We start from the raw sequence: 19,163 nt of genomic DNA on the forward strand, positions 1-19,163 counted from the left end.
ACCCTTCTACCTCTGTAATAGACACAAAATGTTAGTCCTGTCCGAATTCATACATGAAATGACTGACACTGAAAGTTGTATGAAAATCATTGCAAAACCTCTTTGAAAAGCTAGTCCCATAAGAAAAAGGTTCAACTCTGTGTTAGTGAGTTTGTGAGAAATAGGCCTTTTGTGTCCATTAAAAAAAGTTTCAGATCTTTGAGTTTAGCTCATGAAAAATGGGAACAAACACAAATGTGTTGCGTTTATATTGTTGTTAATAATATAACTACTCTATCTTCTATTCTGAAACCAACCCTAAGCTCTCTTAGGCCCCGTTTACACTAATGCGTTTTAGTTTGAAAACGCATAAGTTTTGCTACGGTTACGCCAACCGTCCACACTACGCCGGAGTTCTCGAGCGCCGAAAACGGATCGTTTCGAAAACGCTGGAAAGGCCGTTTTCATTCTGAAACGCTGCTGCTCCGTCTCAGTGTGGATGGGGAAAGACGGAGACATCTGAAAACGGAGGCGGGGCTGCAGGCGTTTGCCTCTCTGATTGGGGCTTTTCCTGAATATTAAGTAGCCTAACACGCACAGTTCAGTCCTGCATTATCTCCGTGTAAGTTCAGACTTCACAAGTTTGATCAAGGCTGCAGTCTCTTCTTCTCAGTTTGATATGGAAAAGCAGACTATACCGTGGACATGGGCAAATCTTCAAAGGGAACAGTGTACTTTATAACTTCATTCACATCACCCTGGCTTCGTTGTTTCACTTTCTCAACAATAAAATGTAAACATGATTTAAGGAACTGCCTATTTTCATTTTAATATTAGCAACTTAGACAGCAGACATGTTGAGGCGTCGTGCTGCATAAGATGAGCGTCATCTTCACTGTGTGGATATTTATAACAAAACAGACCCGATAAAAACACTGCCTCCTTTCAATTTCAGTGAAAATACGAAACACAGCCTCTCTTTTGCTGAGTATCAGTTTTAAGAATCGATAATGGCCATTTTAAAAGTATAACATACAATAAGTTTATACATTATAGGAAATAAAGGCAAGCGATCAGTCAGTATACAGAATGTACGTGGTTACATTAATCATTAACTTATCTTTGCGCTCAGCCAAAACACGTTACCTGAGAACAAGTAATAGATTCCAATGCCCAAAGTCAGGGAATATGTCGTTAGATAAAGACAACAAGATAAATGAAATATCCCGTTTAATAAATATAGTGAGATTAGATCCAGCGGGAGATGCTTGATGAGAAGTCCGACTAGCAGAGCTCTCATCTGGGTAGATGGGCTGCAGCGCTTGCCCGAGAGCGTCTGTGTGGTCACGTGATGTGCGTTTTCAGCGTTTTGGTGTGGACGGAGAGCTGTTCAGAAACGCTGGGTAAAACGCGAGTGTGGACGCGGATCGTTTACACTCTAAAACGCCGTTTTAAAACTAAAACGCACTAGTGTAAACGGGGCCTTAGTTTGCACTTGGCAAAATACACCTATTTAAATACATTCACCAGGCCGTGCAAAACAATTGGGTGAGGTGTAAAGACAAGAACACAAGCCTAAAAAAAGTGTTTCAACACCCTTAGAAGAGGCTGCTTTAAAAGATGACTGGGTGGAAAATCTAATAGCTCTTTCCTGGAAAAAAAAAAAAAAGCAAGAAAAGACAGTATGGAGTCGTAGATTGGAGACAGAACTGGAGAAATGAGCTGGAGGTGAGGCTGCAGGCTTTGGCAGAGACTCTGCACACATACATCTGGATATCAGTCAGCACTTTCAGCTCTATAAAGCTAAGTTTTAAAAAGCCAGGCTCCTCACTCGGCCCTAGAGAAACATCGGCTGGCTGAAAATGGATGAATGTGAGACTGGCTGAACGGTGGGAATGAATTGATGGTGGTAAACAGAGTGAACGAGAGAGATAAATTGTCTGATCCGTCTCCACTCTGCCTGGAAAAGCTTTTGATTCCTGTCCAGTAAAGAAACAGAGGTCTCATAAACAGACTGGTTTTATGGAGTTATGTGGATAGATTTTGTGGTAAAGGTGTGGTGAATACTGTATAAAATTACTTGTTTTACTTTTTAATTGTAAAATATGTGAAACTCTGATAGAATGATAATGATTCCACCTCAAGTATGTGGATTACAATATTTCAGAGCTCTGTTTTATTCTATTCCATTAGTCCTTGCTCTACCAGCCATAACCAGCATGGATTTCACCCTTATGAACTGTTGGGGATGTCTTAATCCACTCTGCAGTGATTTTAGGTCTAAATTTGGCTATAACTTTTTCTGTGTTTCAGCTAGAAGAAATGTTTTTGGTGACAAATCTTATTATTTTGAAACTTCAAAATTACACTTTGGGCAAATTTACTAGCCTTTTGTTATGTTCGGGATGAAAACATTTACTAAATTAAATTGCTGTAAAAATGAATCTGATTTTTTTCTCTTTTTTTGCATAAATTTGTTAATAAACTTCATTGCTCATCAAATATACTAAATTACTTAGATTTTAACTCTAATTTCCAACTTTAATTTAATTTCCAAATTCATAAAAGATGTCACTGATTTGTTGAAAAAAAAAACACACAAAATGATGTATTTTCAATATGATAAAGTAATTGTTGACTGGATTTTTTTTATGTTTTATCAAAATCTTGGACATGTATAACAGCATTGCCTTTGATGCCCTGTTTTAGATCTTTTTTTTTTTTAATTCTTCCTTATTTACTGTTGGTGGCTGTTTTTGTCTCGTTCACTTCCATTACAACCACATTTTTTGATTACAAAACCATGACACCATATAATCATGTATTTTTAATTGCTGGTGGTTTTCCTTGTTGGGAAAGGTAAAATTGGTAATTTGGACTGTTGATCATCATTTGGCACCATTAACCTTTTCGATGTGCAAAAAAAAAAAAAAAGCCTAGTTTCTGAATTTTTTATTATTTTTATTATTTTACCAGGAATGTCCTATTGAGATACAATGTCTCTTCTACCAGTTAGTCCTGGTCAAGACAGGCAGCATAGGACAGAGTAAAAAAAAAACACCACAACACATAGGGTTCTATTTTAACGATCTAGGTGCAAAGTCTAAAGCGCAGGGCGCAAAATCATTAAGAGCGTATCCGAATCCACTTTTGCTATTTTAAGGACGAAAAAATATGCTCTGCGCCGTGGTGCATGTACTAACAGGGATGAAATTATTCTCTTAATAAGTTCTGGGAGTGTATAAAGAATAAACCAGATTGTCATCCCTCATTCCCTTTAAGAGTCAGTTGAATCGCGCCATGGTGCATTTGCTGTTTACATGGTGGACTTTGTAAGTGGAAAAGCTGAATGCTTCACAAGCAAGAAAACAGTTAAACAGAGCATCTGCAGCACGAGGATAAAGAAAAAGGCCTTTACTTTTACTTACTCCTATTCGTGGATAAGGAAACATGGAGTACCACAGACATCCATCTACCTACATAATTAATTTTGTTTGTTAAGCGCAAAGATTTGTTTCAAAACTATTTATAAATTCAGTTCTAATTTCCAGCAAACGAATAAATGAACAATAATAACGAAGTGTGGAGTTATCCAAATACACGTCCTATGCCCCATATAGTCCAAAACAGGTGGACAAATCTAAGCTTGTTTTTAATAAAACAAATATAAATATGAATATAATAAATAATACTGCTAATAATAATAACATTATACAAAAGCAAATTGTCATGAATAAACCAAAAAAAGCCCCCCGAGATGAAGTAGGCGTGACGGCAGTGGTGTTTATATTTATGCAAAATTTTCCTTCAATTCTTTTTAATTTGTAAAATTATTTGCGCATTGCTCTACATCCTGTGTGTATTAAGCAATGTGTAAGTGAGGCGCACAACTAACACGCAAATAGATTTGATATTTAAACATGTGTCGGAAAACGGGAAAATTAAGGTTGAGTTGGTCTGAAAATAGCAACATGTTGTGGAAAAATGTCTTGCGCCTTACTGCAAAATTATGAAAACAGTGAACAAATGATGAAGACTGTGAAATTATGGAACAGTCTAAAACAGATCCTCAAATAATTTCAGGATAATAATTAATTTAAAAAGTTGTATAAATATGAATTATTAAAGGGAATGTGACCAATAGAGGTGATTGAAAAATAATAAAATAAGAAAGGCATGATGAAATTTCAATTAATAGCAGTTTGTAACACTATGTATTTTTTGGGTGTATGTTATAAAATGTAAATGTATAAATTAAATCAAACATATAATATGTTGCCAAAAACAATGAAATATGTCTCATGCAAAGCTCATATGTCTCATGTAAAAAGAAGAGAGAAGTAAACAAAGAAATAAGTTGACTTAATAGACGAATAATGTGTGTGGTAATGGGGTGGGAAAAAATAATACGCTTGTGCTTCATCCCGCTCCATTTTCGACCATGTTGAAATGTATTTTTTGTTACAGAATTTTTATGTATGATATTTCTGTTCAAAAGTAAATAAATCAAAATCGAATCAAGGTACAAAGGTCCACAATTACTTTTTTAAATTGAAAATACGTCATTTTGTGTGTTTTTTTACCATATCAGTGACATTATTTGAGAATTTAATAATTTGAGATCCTCGGGCCCAGGGCTCCCTCCCTTTCGCAGGGCGAGTGAAAATTGAGCTCAGGTTGATCTCATAACTCCCCCGCTGCTGAGGCTAAGGTGAACTTCCTGAGAGTTAGACATTTAGAAAAAAAGATTTAGGCTTATTTTGTCTATTATATAGAGCATAATTGGACGGTGGTAGGAAACCAGGGAACGCGTGGGAAACCCAAGCGGACACGGGGAGAACATGAACTCATAGAAGCGCAGTTTATTTATCAACTAATTCAGAGCTGATCACATGCTTATGATTGCTTGTGGCTGATCCTGCATTATCCAATTTATGATTCACCAATCAGATGTTTCCTAAGCCACTATAAATATCCTAAGTTCCATATAACAGCCATCTTCAATGAGAAGAATCCATCCGTTTACACGTTCTCCCCGTGCTCACATGGGTTTCCCCCGAGTTCCCCGGTTTTCTCCCACCATCCAAAAACATGCAACTTATGTTAGTTGACTAATCCAAATCGGCACCATAGACATGCCCCTAGTAAGTAGTTATCTCTTAAGAGCAATCACTATCTGTTCATTAGCTACTACAGCAGGGGAGTTCTCAAAATCTACCTGAGCTCAAACTCCCCTCTTGCCTTGCAAACTGGAGGGAGCCCCGGACTCGAAGATCTCATGAGCTCAGGGCTCTCTCCCGGGACAGCATGCCAAACAAGCTTCATAATCAATCATCAGCTAAGTGTGACCTCTTGAAATACCCGATGGCCCAGCGACGACCTGCGACGACCTGCCGCCATTGGTATTCTTGCTGTCAGGCAACAGTGCTAGTCACTAGGCCACCGTGCCACCCATTCTGGATAAAGGTGGAAGAAGAGGAGGAGAGGGGTTTCTTCCAGACGAAGATAGTTGTAGAAAGGAAATAAGGATTTATATAGTGACTTGAGATCCTTTGATTGGAGGATCATGATTAGCTAATGTGGGCCAGGTGGGTCAATCATGAGCACATGCTCCTCTCAAAATTAGTTTAATATTAAACTTCACTTAATTTAGTGGATGTTTTCATCCTGAACATAACAAAATGGTAGTAAATTTAAACAGTGCACATGGGGTTAAATCTCAATGTTCACTTTTGTAGCACACTCGTTTTCATCTTTTTATTTGCAGACATCACACAGGCTAATGGTTCATGTTAACCAGTTCATATCAATTAATCATAAATAGCCAAATATCTATTCAGCCATAGTTTTATAGATTTAGGATATTTATAAACACCCCACAAGAAGTGTTTTCAATAAATGCATCTGCTGTTGACTGCAAATTTGCTTTCTGGTGTCTGGCCAGTTGCATAAACTGCTTAGACTAGTCTTACAAGTCAGTCATCTAGATATTTTATCTTGATCAAGATGTGAAATAACGTTTTTTAATCAGTTACAGTACAGAAAAGGGCAGCGTTTTGCAGTAAGCGCAAATAGTGATAAGATCTATTTACACTGCATGTCAAAACAGAACTATTTTCCCTTCAGTAAGCCAAGTTAGATGCTATTCACACTTAATGAGACGGTATTTACACCTCAGTATTAAGGCTACACATTATGAAACATTATGCAGCATTACCACACTGTGTAAATGTGAATATTTGTCACATGGATGCCACCTTACTGGGACAATAAAGCCCTTCCTATACATACCTCTACACAACTCTAAACCCGATCCTATTAAATATTAATTAGGTGAAGTGGAACCATATACATATAAACACAGACACACATAGACACACACACACACATACAGTTAAAGTAAGTATTATTAGCCCCCTTTTGATTTTTTTTCCTTTTTTAAATATTTCCCAAATGATGTTTAACAGATCAAGAAAATTTTCACAGTATGTCTGATAATATTTTTTCGCTAACACTTTAGAATAACTATCCATTATAACTAGTTAATAGTCCATTAATAAACTGTTAGTTAATGAGTTAAAAATGACTTGTTAAATAAAAGCTAATAGTTTGTTAATTATTTATAACTGTACCTTATAGATAGCCAATATATATCTTACAAGCCGTTAGTAAACAAGTTGTAAATGACTTGATAACTGTATTTTAATGATTTGTAACTGTACCTAATAAATTAGTAATAGATCACGAACAAGCTGTTAGTAAATTACTTACTAAAGACTTGTTAAGTATCAGTTAATAGTTTATATACATTATTAATATACATTATTGGGATGTTATTCTAAAGTTGCAGCAACTCTTCATTCATTAACTCTTAGTAAATGAGGAATAGTTGCAACTTTAGAATAACGTCCCAATAACACACATAAGCCAATAACTAACACCTCAAACTTTACAGATCAGTTGTTCATAGTTTTTTTTACCATCTAATAACACCAGTGAAACTTTGTAGAACTTTTCTAATAAAAAAAGTATTTATTTAGTTTTTATGTTTAACACAAAAAGTGCCACAACCTCATGAGTTTGTTTTCTGTTGTATACTGATGTTCTGTCATGTGATGACTCTGTGTTTCTATCCCTAAAACACAATGTTCAACATTTCATCTGTGGAGTTTCTTTGGTAAAATAAAGCACACAGAAGCTTATGAGTGGAACAAGGTTAAGGTACAAAAATGGTATACTTTAAATATCCCATCAAATTTCTGTAGCTTGAACTTGTTCCATCCATTTGCTGTTCCACAAAGTTTCACTGGTATTAGATGGTTAACAAACTATGAAAAACTGATCTGTAAAGTTTGAGTTAATATATTAGTTAAGTGTTGATTAACTGTTACTTATCAAGTCTTTAGTAAGTAATTTACTAACAGCTTGTTCATGATCTGTTACTAATTCATTAGGTATAGTAATAAATCATTAAAATACAGTTAACAAGTCATTTACATCTTGTAAACTAACAGATTGTAAGTTATCTGTTAGTTATCTATGAGGCACAGTTATAAATATTTAACAAACCATTAACTTTTATTTAACAAGTCATTTAGAACTTATTAACTAACAGTTTATTATTGATCTATTAACTAGTTATAACGGATAGTTATTCTAAAGGCTGATTTATACTTCTGCGTCAAATGCCGGCATATGCTACGGGGCTGGCGCATAGCCCTTCGCCGTGGCCGTGGCTGTCACTGACGTGCACCTCTCAAAAAATGTAACTGCACGTCGCAATGGCGCGTAGCGTAAGCTCTGTGATTGGTCAGCTTGGTAGCGCTGACCGAGAGCCGCGCGAATGGCGCGAGCGATTGTTTACAAGTGTGGAGTACCGTGAAGGAAGTACTTTCCGGATGGAAAGTTTGTTTTGTATTTACCTCATAGTTAAAGTTGTTGCACGTCCGCCGGTTCCTGCCTAAAAATGGGCGTGTTTGAGTCACTTGTACATCCCGGAAGTGTTCAGGAAAAGCAAAAAAGCAGCGAAGAAACTCGACACAGAGGAACATTTACACCTCACTGCCAACTAGCTTTTCGGAAGTGTTAATGCAGACCGACAGAGACAATGCGCAGAAGTATAAATTCACAGCCACGCGCGTTGCATGCGCCGTGGGTTACGCCGGTCACCTGACGCAGAAGTATAAATCAGGCTTAAAGTGTTACCATTTTTTCTTCTGGAGAAAGTCTCATTTGTTTTATTTCGGCAAGAATAAAAACAGTTATTTAATTTATTATAAACTATTTTAGGGTCAAAATTATTAACCCATTTAAGTTTTTTTTTTTTCAATAGTCAACAGAACAAACCATCGTTTTATAATAAATTGCCTAATTACTCTATCCTGCCTAGTTAACCTAATTACCCTGGTTAAGCCTTTAAATGTCACATTAAGCTGTATAGAAGTGTCTTGAAAAATAACGAGTCAAATATTATTTACTGTCATCATGGCAAAGAGAAAATACATAAGTTGTTAGAAATGAGTTACTAAAACTATTAAGTTTAGAATTGTGTTGAGAAAATCTGCTCTCTGTTAAACAGAAATTGGGGGGAAAAATAAACAGAGGGTCTAATAATTCAGGGGGGCTAATAATTCTGACTTCAACTGTATAAGTATATAGAAATGCCAATATGCAGAGCAGTGTGGCCAGAAGCTTTTGTTTTGGCTGGCTAGAATAAGCATGTACATGTGCATACCTCTGTCTAGAGCCCCAAGTTGCACATCCCTCATCGCTATCGCTGGAAGACTCTTTAGACTGCTTCACAGGCAGAGTTGAGTCACTGTTTAGAGACATGATGTCCATGGGTGACACAGATTGCATTCTTTCAGAGGGAGAGACCGGGCCGGACTCCTCTGCCATGTCCTCTGATGCGGCATATCCATGGTCTGCAAAACTCTCGCTGCTGGCCACAGACACTGTTTCCACTTCCTGTTGTACTCTCCTTTCTAACACAGACTCGTGTGCTGAATGCAGCCAAGCTGAAACAGGAAAATAAATGTTACTGTCACTGATGCAATAATGCAGAGTTCATGGGTCACTACTGTTCATGGGTCAATTATGTAACATGCTTCATCAAGTCAAAAGAAACATAATATGCACTATCATGCACTTTCTTTTAATAGACACATGCAAGACTGCAAACCTCTACAGGCATGCTCACATTAAACTGATTTATCCACCTGAGATCAATTTTGGAAGTAAAGACAGGGGAGAATATCTAATTGGGGTGCCAATGGGATAGTTAGGAATTGTTTTTTAGTTATTAGAGGACAGTAAGGTCTGACTTTGCTTAGACAAAAGTCTTGTCACTTAACAGAAATAATGTACAGTATAAAATATAAAGTCATGGTGCAGCAGAAAAAAATACTTAATATTGAGTATAACTCACATGAGCTTGAAAGACTGCATCCTGTCATGATCACCAGCGATCTAACAACTAGAGATCGCTGGTAAACACTCACATTCACATGAACTACAAATCTGATGGTTAATGGACTACAGATCCCAGTCATACAACACACATTCACCTGCTCCAAGTCACCATTGATTAGACACTCACAGCTGAAGCTGCTTTTGCACTGATTACTGCACTATAAATACAGCACACTAACACACGGTTGTTCCTGAGTCTTTGTTTTCTTTGTCTTGCTTTACCATGTTTTTGATCCTTGCCATTTTATTTGTTTAATCCTGTTTGCTGCCTGCCTCTGACCGTCTGCCTGCCTATTGACTACGATTCTGGATTGCTTGCATACATCTGTTTGCCCCTGTGTTGACCATTGCTGGCCTGACCTCGCCAATGAACCTGCATGTGGATCCGCATCCCTGTTGGTTACACATCCATACATCTCTGCAATGCCTCAAATAACTTAATGAAGTCATCTGGAATGGCAAAGAAAGCGTTCTTGCAGGACTTCCAGAGTTCATCAAGATTCTTTGGATTTGTCTTCTTTATCTTTGTATTTGTGATGATTGGGATGCAGTTCAACAGATGATTCATCTGAAAAATCCACCTTCTGCCACTTTTCCAAATGATCAACTAGAAGTCAAATTATTATTTGTTGCTCTTACATCTGGTATCGATGACAAGACTTTTTGTCAGGTAGTGTGAATGTCATCTGAACGCAGAATAAATGAACTTTGCATTGATGTTTGGTTTGTTAGGATGGACTGTTTTGGTTTATTTGAAGATCTGAAATCTGAGGGTTTAAAAAAAATAAATACTTAGAAAACTTTTAAAGTAAGTAAAGTAAGCTTTTAAAGTTTTCTCAATTAAGTGCTTAGCAATGCACATTGCTAATAAGAAATGTTGATATAGTTATAGTAGAAAATGTACAATATATCTGCATGGAAAAGTATTTTAACATCAAATTTGATAGATTTCTTCAAAGAATCACTTATTTTGACCCTTACAATGTATTTTTGGCTATTTTCAAAATATCTCTATGCAACATAAGTCTGTTTTCTTGTGGTCCAGTGTCACATATGTGCCAAAAATAATTGATAATTTAACCAAAATGTTTTAATTCAGAGCATAAACTGGACATGAATTCTATGTCAATGCTTGTTGAGGAGAAATGCGCTTTAAGTTCATTCATTCATTTTCTTTTCGGCTTAGTCCCTTTATTAATTCGTGGTAACCACAGTGGAATGAACCACCAACTTGTCCAGCAAGTTTTTTACGCAGCAGATGCCCTCTCAGCCACAACCCATCTCTGGGAAACATCCACACACAGATTCACACACACACTTATACACTGCGGACAATTTTAGCCTACCCAATTCACCTGTACCACGACTGTGGGGGGAAACCGGAGCACCCAGAGGAAACCCACGCGAAGGCAGGGAGAACATGCAAACTCCACACAGAAACGCCAACTGACCCAGCAACCCAGCGACCTTCTTGCTGTGAGGCGACAGCACTAACTACTGTGCCACTGCCTCGCCGGTGCTTTAAGTTTTTCACGTTTATTTTTTCCTGGTTCACAATAAAAATTATAAGGAAAAAAAGCCATACAGTGCATCCGGAAAGTTTTCATAGTGCCTCACTTTTTCCACATTTATGTTACAGCCTCATTCCAAAATTTATAAAATTCATCTAGTTCATCAAAATTCTTCACACAATACCCCATAATGACAATTGAATCAATCCTATTAAACATCTCTGGAGAGATCTGAAAATGGCTGTACATTGTCGCTTCCCATCCAACCTGATGGAGCTTAAGAGATACTGCAAAGAGGAATGGACAAAAATTCCCAAAGACAGGTGTGCCAAGCTTGTGACATCATACTCAAAAAGACGTGAGGCTGTAAGTGCAGCCAAAGCGTGCATCAACAAAGTATTGAGCAAGGCTGTGAATAATTATGTACATGCGATCTTTCAGGTTTTTTATTTTTTATAAATTTACAACAATTTCAAAAACTCTTTTTACATTGTCATTATGAGGTATTGTGTGTAGAATTTTGAGGAAATAAATGAATTTAATCCATTTTGAAATAGGGCTGTAAAATAAAAAAATGTGGAAAAGGTGAAGCTATGAATACTTTCTGGATGCATGAATAATCCAATCAGAATCATTTAGAATATCCTAATATCTTAACAACACAAAGCTAAAATAATTTAGCTGCTCTTTTAAACCTAAACAGAATTTTCTCTATGTCTTGTAAATGAAAAATGAGATGGTGAATAAAATCAAATGGAATGTGGGTCATGGATAAAAGCCAAACATAACAAACCCAACATAACTCACTTTGTTCTGGAGAAACCACTTGTGCAAATATGTGTCCCAACACCATCCCATTCTTCATACTGCTCTCTATCTGTCTCTTTCTGCTCACTGATTTATCTCTCATTTTCTAAACTCTAAAATCCCTCACACAATAATCTGATACTACAATAAATGCATGTGCCCTTTTCAAGATATTCAAACAGAGAAAACCGAGAAAAGGAAGGGTTTTAACAGAGGAACCTCTGGATGAACTCTAGGAGTGAATGTGCGTGTATGTGTTCAGGTTTGGTAGTCAAGTTCAAGAGAGGCCTGTTCTGTTCCTGGATTCACTGTGACTCAGCTCTCTTTCCCAACCCTTTCCCAGCAGAGCTCATATATACGCCAGCTGCAACCACAGAGAGAGTTCACGTGCATGCGCGCACACACTTACTATCGATTAGTGGCACATGTCATCATGTGTCATGAGTAAACAGTGTCACGTCTGCAAAATTAGACTGAAATCCAAGCCACACCACTAAGTCTGATATTGTTAACATCTTGATTACATACACACCCATGCAAATATCTCACCAACACACCAAAGTGCACTATAAAACAAACAACCTTACTTTGTGGCAAACCGCACAAGGAGATCTTCCCAGGTGACAAATCATAGCGGTGTCCCACGGTAGTCGATCTTTGGTGTATTTCCAAACCAATCTGGCATCAGGTGCTTACTTGCAACAGGAGCCATAAGATATTTTTAATTAAAAATTCCTAAGAAATTAATAGCACTAAGTAATGGCTTATAACATAACTGTAGGTATGTAACGTCCCGCAGTGAGGACTCCTACTGACAACGGAGTTCAAGAAAATCCTTACAAATCATAATCAGAATGATAATCCATAGCCAGATAGCCATTTAGACATTGCTTTAGACTTTACACCAATAATAATACATTTAAAAGTTTCAATGCTTTCAATGATTGCATCCACATTTGATTGCAGTTCTTGTCTTGGACCAGTTGCATAAACTGCTTCAACTAGTCTTACAAGTCTAGAAGCTTTTATCTTTAAGGCTGGTCTTAACATTTTAAAGTCATAAAAATAATAGCTGTAGTCATTGGATGTAACGTCCTGGATTGAGGACTCCCTCTGACAAGATTTAAAAAAAAGTCCTTTTAGATCTACAATATTCAGAATGAGCATTAGGTTTAAGCTATATTTATGGCTATATTTACCCTAACCCTAACTCTTTTTAACAATCAAAAGGCACGGTCTAAAGCATATGGCGCAGGTGCACTTGTGTTTAAATCCAATCACTTGTAACAAACTTAAGTTTATTTTTTCTGTTTAGCACAAAGGAAATATTCTAAAATTGTTGGAAACTAATAGCTGCTAATATCCATTGTATTTATTTTTATTTTCTACTACAAATAGAAACGTGAAAATTTGAGACCACTTGCTGGGTGAGTACTGTAAATATATATATTGTTTTTACTGAAAAATATTAAACATTTTAGTTTTGGGTGAACTATCATTTTAATATACATGGCAATGTGTAGTTGACCATTATAAATGCTGAACTAAGTCCACCTCCTAAAAATGCATAACACATCATGCAATGTCAAAAAACTCCCAACTAATCCTGTGTAAAATGGAATAACCTCTAAATGCAATTACCTGAAATCTGAAAAACATATAAAGGCAGGTATATCTCAAATATTTTAATAAAAGAAAATCACACAGTCCCTAAAGGCAAACATAAAGTGCAATCCATCAATCAAAACAGCATTTAGCACTTCATTCATACTAATTCAAATCTGATCACATGTAAACAAAACATTGTTAATCTGGATGATTTCCTCGTTGCCTTTCATTAATTTGGGTTTTATCTAACCATTAGCACAATGATAAACAAGGTGGTAAAAATGAGCAGGTAATACTGTTTTAAACACAACCGAACACAATATTTCTTTCTGGAGCAAACCGACATAAAGCAAAACTTTCTTGCACAGTGCATAACCTCATGCATGAGGTTTGAAAACTATCCTTGGCTTTTGACCATTACAACACATGTTTTAATATCCCTCAAACTTTCCAAACAGTCACTAAATTCCTTAAAGTCCAAGTGAACTAGTAGTTGCTAACACTTTTTATTTCAGTTTGTTGATGTACTTCCAACCGAAATGGAACACTGAGATGGTGCTTCCTTTTGCACATCATTCCCTCATTGCAAACTAATGGTAAAGGGGGTGTGGTTAAAAAATATTGTGGCTGAAACCGTTAATTTGACGTCAACAGAGCAAATGTTCAGACTTTGAAGATGATCAAAACAATCTTTTCTTTCAGTGGATTGACTTGCACTGATTAATTGTTCACCTTATAACAATAACAATGTGCGCTAGCAAAATAAACAATGTAAATTTTTATATCACATGTCCAATCAACAGCAATGCTTCAGGACTGATGCGCACAGAACTCTGATCATGCTGTACGTTTCCATTCCATCATTCCACTTTTTAATGTAAGTAGCTGCAATACAAAAGGCGCATATTTACAGACAAAAAGATTGTTTAAGGCTTGGCTTTCTTTAAGGTTTAGGGAGCTAAGCACAGAGAACAAGCAACATGATTGTGGGAGAAGATAGAAGCAAATGAATAGAAACCCATCAGGTGGAAGAAGGTAAGAAAGAGAAAAAGATGAAGGGATGAATGTCAGTTCACCGGCGTCCAGAGCGCAGGGAGACGGGTGCACAGCAGTAGACTGCAGAGGGGGAAAAAGAGAAGGAAAAGCAAATTCTACTTGATTATATTGTAATAATTACTTTACACTACTGCATTTTAGATTTTAGCTAGCCTTTAAAAGTGTTGGAAAGTAACTGACTGTGATAAAATCACAATAACACACATTAGCCATTATAAAGTGACAATATTCATGCAACAAGCCAATAAACAGACAACATTTGATACTTTTTGATGAAGCTGCTATTGACCAGAGTAACCAAACATATTTTCATCTTGCAAATTATCCGTGAACCATTGACAGCTGCAGATTTGGTAATGCTCATTCTAGACTGCATTATAGATCACTTTTTTGTGGGCAACTTTCTTTTGATTGTGCACTTAAGTGTATTTATTACTTTATTAGTATTTTATTTTCGAAAAAGACACCAGCTGCTAGCTTATGCCCATGTCATTTACATGCACACATGATCTCTCTTGCAAACGCTCTTTCTGCCTGACACTGCTGATTCAATGAGGGACTAGATCTCAAATGCACATGTCATAACTGACAAGAATGAGAATATAGCCAAATATTGAGCTATAAAAAACTAATTTTATTTTAACTTGTCTATTACTTAGCAAATGACCATGGAATAAGTGAGATAATTAATGGTATGCTGTGCGTTAACAGATTTTAAGTGCACTTCGTAAAGGCTTGTTCGTTGGGTGATTATTTGTCTCCACGTCATGCATTTAACATCCATTAATGCACAGCAAACTGTTGATTATCAATTATATATATAGCTAAAGGCAGAACTATTAGTCCTCCAGTGAGATATTTACTCTTTTTTATATACAGTTGAAGTCAGAATTATTAGCCCCCCTTTGAATTTTGTTTTCTTTTTTAAATATTTCCCAAATGATGTTTAACAGAGCAAGACATTTTTCACAGTATGTCTGATAATATTCTTTTCTTCTGGAAAAAGTCATTACTTGGAAAATATATATAAATATTTCCCAAGTAATGTTTCATGGAGTTTTAACATAAAAAACAGGTTAAAAACAAGGTTGTCTAGTTAACCTAATTAACCTAACCTAATTAACATAACTATGCCTTTAAATTGCACTTTAAGTTCAATAATAGTATCTAGCAAAACAACTAGAAAAATATTTAATGTAATCAAGGCAAAAGCAAAAGACAGTATTTATTATAAAATTGCTATTAAAAATGGTTTTTAAAATGTGTTAAAATAATATTATCTCTGTTAAACAGCACTTTGGAAATACTTTAAAACGACTTTTACAAGAGGGCTAATAATTTTGACTTTCAACTTTCAGCAATTCTTTGTATGAGAGTCAGTTGCTCTAACAAGGAGGTTAAAGACCATGGCCTCTAGCATCTAGAGCACCTTTAGAGGTCAGAAGAGTGAGGTTTACCTGCATAGCACTTTGATAGCTGGCTTGCGTTACACTCACCCCTCTAAACCTCACTCCCATCCCGGACGAGCCCCCATGTGTAACCCAGCGGTCCTACAGCACCCAACTTGGTCGGAGCTAAGATCGAACCGGTGATTCTTTGCATGGGAGTCGGCTGCTCTAACAAGGAGGTTAAAGACCATGACCTTTAGCGTCTGGAGCACATTTTGACGTCAGAGGAGAGGTTTATCTGCATAGCACTTTGCTAGCTGGCCTCTGTCACATGCATGCATATTTTTTGAAAAAAAAAAAACAATCGTGAAAAAAACCTCTGTTTCTATATTCTATTCTTTATTCTAACATCAATGCCATTTAGTTAAGCAAAAACTCTCACTGAATGTTTTCCCATCCGTTTAAGTAACCCACCTAATTAGAATACTGGGCTAATTACCAAGCACTTCATCGAATAAATAAACTGTGGGTTAGTTTTGGGTTGAAAAGAAAGCCATTGAGCCAGGGTTTTTTTTTTCCAGCACTGGCTTTACAATATTCAAAGTTCTTTAGAAAAGTATGCAGAACCTAAACCATAATTTTCTCTGTAAATATGCATGCTCTTTCTTAATTTCCCCCTCATTGTTTTGAAGATAAATAAAATATGCTGAAATATGTTGTTTGCTTAAGCATTCAGTTCCTGCATTTAATCAGGGTGAATGCTAAAATGTTCTCTGAGAAAACAGAAAGGAAAGGACACTTTCCTTACTACAGAGTTCAATAAAAGAGCAGCAAGGTCCACCAGCAAGAGCACATCACTTACTTGCATAATGAATGACAAAAAAGCAACCATTAATCCAAAAGATTGATGGAAAGAGTGTTTAAAGAGCTTACTAATAGACTGGATGTAAAGTAAAACTGTATGGTGTGTAGTGCAGTTAAATGGCCACATGTTAAACAATAGAGTACATACTGTATGTGTTGCACACACACATTAGGAGCTGAGTGATATGACACAACGCATAAAAATGTATTAAAAACTTATATTTAGCAGTTTTTTTTCACAGTCTGTTGCCTCATTACAAATATATGGAGCAAATTTCACAATGTCAAATGAATCAGTTAAACACACCCTATGCCACTCTGGGGCGTTCTAAATACCTCTTAAAATCTGTCTTTTCTGAAAGAGAAAGATGCAAAATGGAAATAGACATAAGTTAATTTGTTGTAAACTCTTTTTAATAGACTCCTTAAAATTGTCCAAAATGTTTTGGGGATTTTACAGATCAAATTATATCCAATTTATTACTGTCCATTTCTTCTGTTTGGATTAAAAGGGTAAAATGTCTACAATATGCAGGAATTAGCCTGGGAAAGAAATAAAAAGTAGCTGTTAAATATGTCTCACTGTGTTCAATCCAGTGAGAGTGAAGATTTAAGACAAGAGAAAGAGAGAAGGGCTTTTCACATTAAGCAAATGTGGATTAAAGTATATAGCTGAGAAATGCGCAAAAGGATGAATTAGGACTGTCAAAACCTGTGAAAAAAAGATGTATATTACATAGATCCATCACAATTCTGGTCTCATAACATTTCTATATTCATACTACGTTAGATTTTGCATTACTAAGGCTGTTTCACAGGTAGACACGAGTCTTATTCCTATAGTTGGCTTCTGAAGAAACACAAAGAAATCAAGAAATGGTGTCCCACACCCTCTGTACAGTCCATTTAGCTTTTACACTGAAAAACTGTTGATTTTTATCAGTCTACAGTCAATGCTTAGTAAGTGTTTACCAAAAGCACTTAGGTGAAACTTTTTCCAACAATCAAAGATCTATATGTTTACTTATATTACATTTGAAGTGTTCTTTTTTTAAACATTTAAAACAGTACTGTAAATCAAAGCCAATCCTGGCTCATTCTGAAATGATACCACTATATTCATTTCTGGAAATCGCGAAATACGTTCCAAGAGCTATGTGTTTTTTCAGTTTTTGCTTTTGCGGATCCACCAGAGGCCGATGTGTACGCTTTGTGAGAACTCAAAATTCTCTCGCGAATGCCATTCAACCTGCTTTTCTCGCATAAATCCACCAGAGATTATATCGACTGACTTACTGATCGACTCACCCACCTTCCCCCTTCCTAAACCCAAAGGGGTTTAAGAAGCACCGATTGACCCGTACACCCACTTTGCTAAATCCAACTGACAGTGTTTTCAAAAGCAATTCAGAAAAAGAAAAGCCCTCGCCTGATTTTTACCATGTTTTCAGATTTTACCACATTCTCAGCCTATTAACTACTTGTTTAATTTATTTTTTGCCGCTGCTTGATTTTCTTTCGCTGAATAACAACTGAGAGATTTGAGCTGCTGTGTGGGCTTTTACTGCCTTTCTACACCTCCCTTCCTTCATGTGTTCGATTGTTTTTTTCGTATGTCATTTCATTTTATTACATATAAATTAACTTGTAAACTAATCAGATTTGTCCTCTTTTAATATTTGTATTTCTTTGGTTGTTATCAACATCTGGTGAACATTTCAAGTCAAATGCACCTTCAGAAGTATGTTTTCCTGAGAAAAAAAGTGATGTGATAAATACTTATTTCCCCCACTGGTTTTCATTATTGAGGATTGCAAAAAATAGTATAGAAATTTCATTCTCATGAACCCAATCTTACTTCTTTTCTCATGGAGTAAGCGTCTCGTCACACCCTTAGTAGATATATTTTTAATGCCAGTGAAGGAAGGAGGAGTGCCCGTAAATTGCCAGCGGGCCGAGATTTTGTGACCCCTGTTCTACAGCAATGAACAACTGACTCCTTTTAAAGGGCAAGACTTCCCTTTCTAGAGTGCCTGTATTTACAGTTACGTTTCACTATTTAAAACAATAGAAGTGACAAGTCTTGTGTATTCAATAGTTACAGATCATGTGAACTAGAGGTGTCACGATTTCGATTTCGATCGAAATTTATGCTCAATTTCGATTATCGAATCAAAAAATAGAATCGTCGATGCTGCCACTCCCCCATGTCATGTCAGCTTGGCTTGCCAAGCAGGAAAAAAACAGGCTTGTTGAAGTGCTTGTTAAACTGCAGAAGCAGGAGACCCGTCGACAGAACTTAAACCCTCTCCTCTTTCAATGAAGTCGCCGGTGTGTAAGCATTTTGGATTTTCTGTGTGTTATGTTGACAACGTTCGTGTTGTCGACAAAAAAAAAAAAAACACAGTTTTGCAAGCTCTGCTATGTACGTATTACGTACGGTTCATCAGATAGACAACACCGGCATCGCGATCCTCCG

General features: G+C 36.4%; 1 protein-coding gene across 17 annotated transcripts in view; it reads right to left on the reverse strand.

Moving 5' to 3' along the window:
• The window catches only part of cobl (cordon-bleu WH2 repeat protein), a 138,518-nt gene that overhangs the window by 13,263 nt on the left and 106,092 nt on the right, over positions 1-19,163 (reverse strand). For 16 of the 17 annotated variants that reach the window (XM_021466684.3, XM_073924924.1, XM_002664800.8 and 13 more), the window contains 1 exon segment: positions 8,714-8,996. In XM_021466684.3, coding sequence (XP_021322359.2) covers positions 8,714-8,996 — 283 coding nt within the window. 17 annotated transcript variants of the gene reach the window in all.

This window comes from Danio rerio, chromosome 16, assembly GCF_049306965.1.
Source record: "Danio rerio strain Tuebingen ecotype United States chromosome 16, GRCz12tu, whole genome shotgun sequence".
Classification (NCBI taxonomy): Eukaryota; Metazoa; Chordata; class Actinopteri; order Cypriniformes; family Danionidae; genus Danio; species Danio rerio.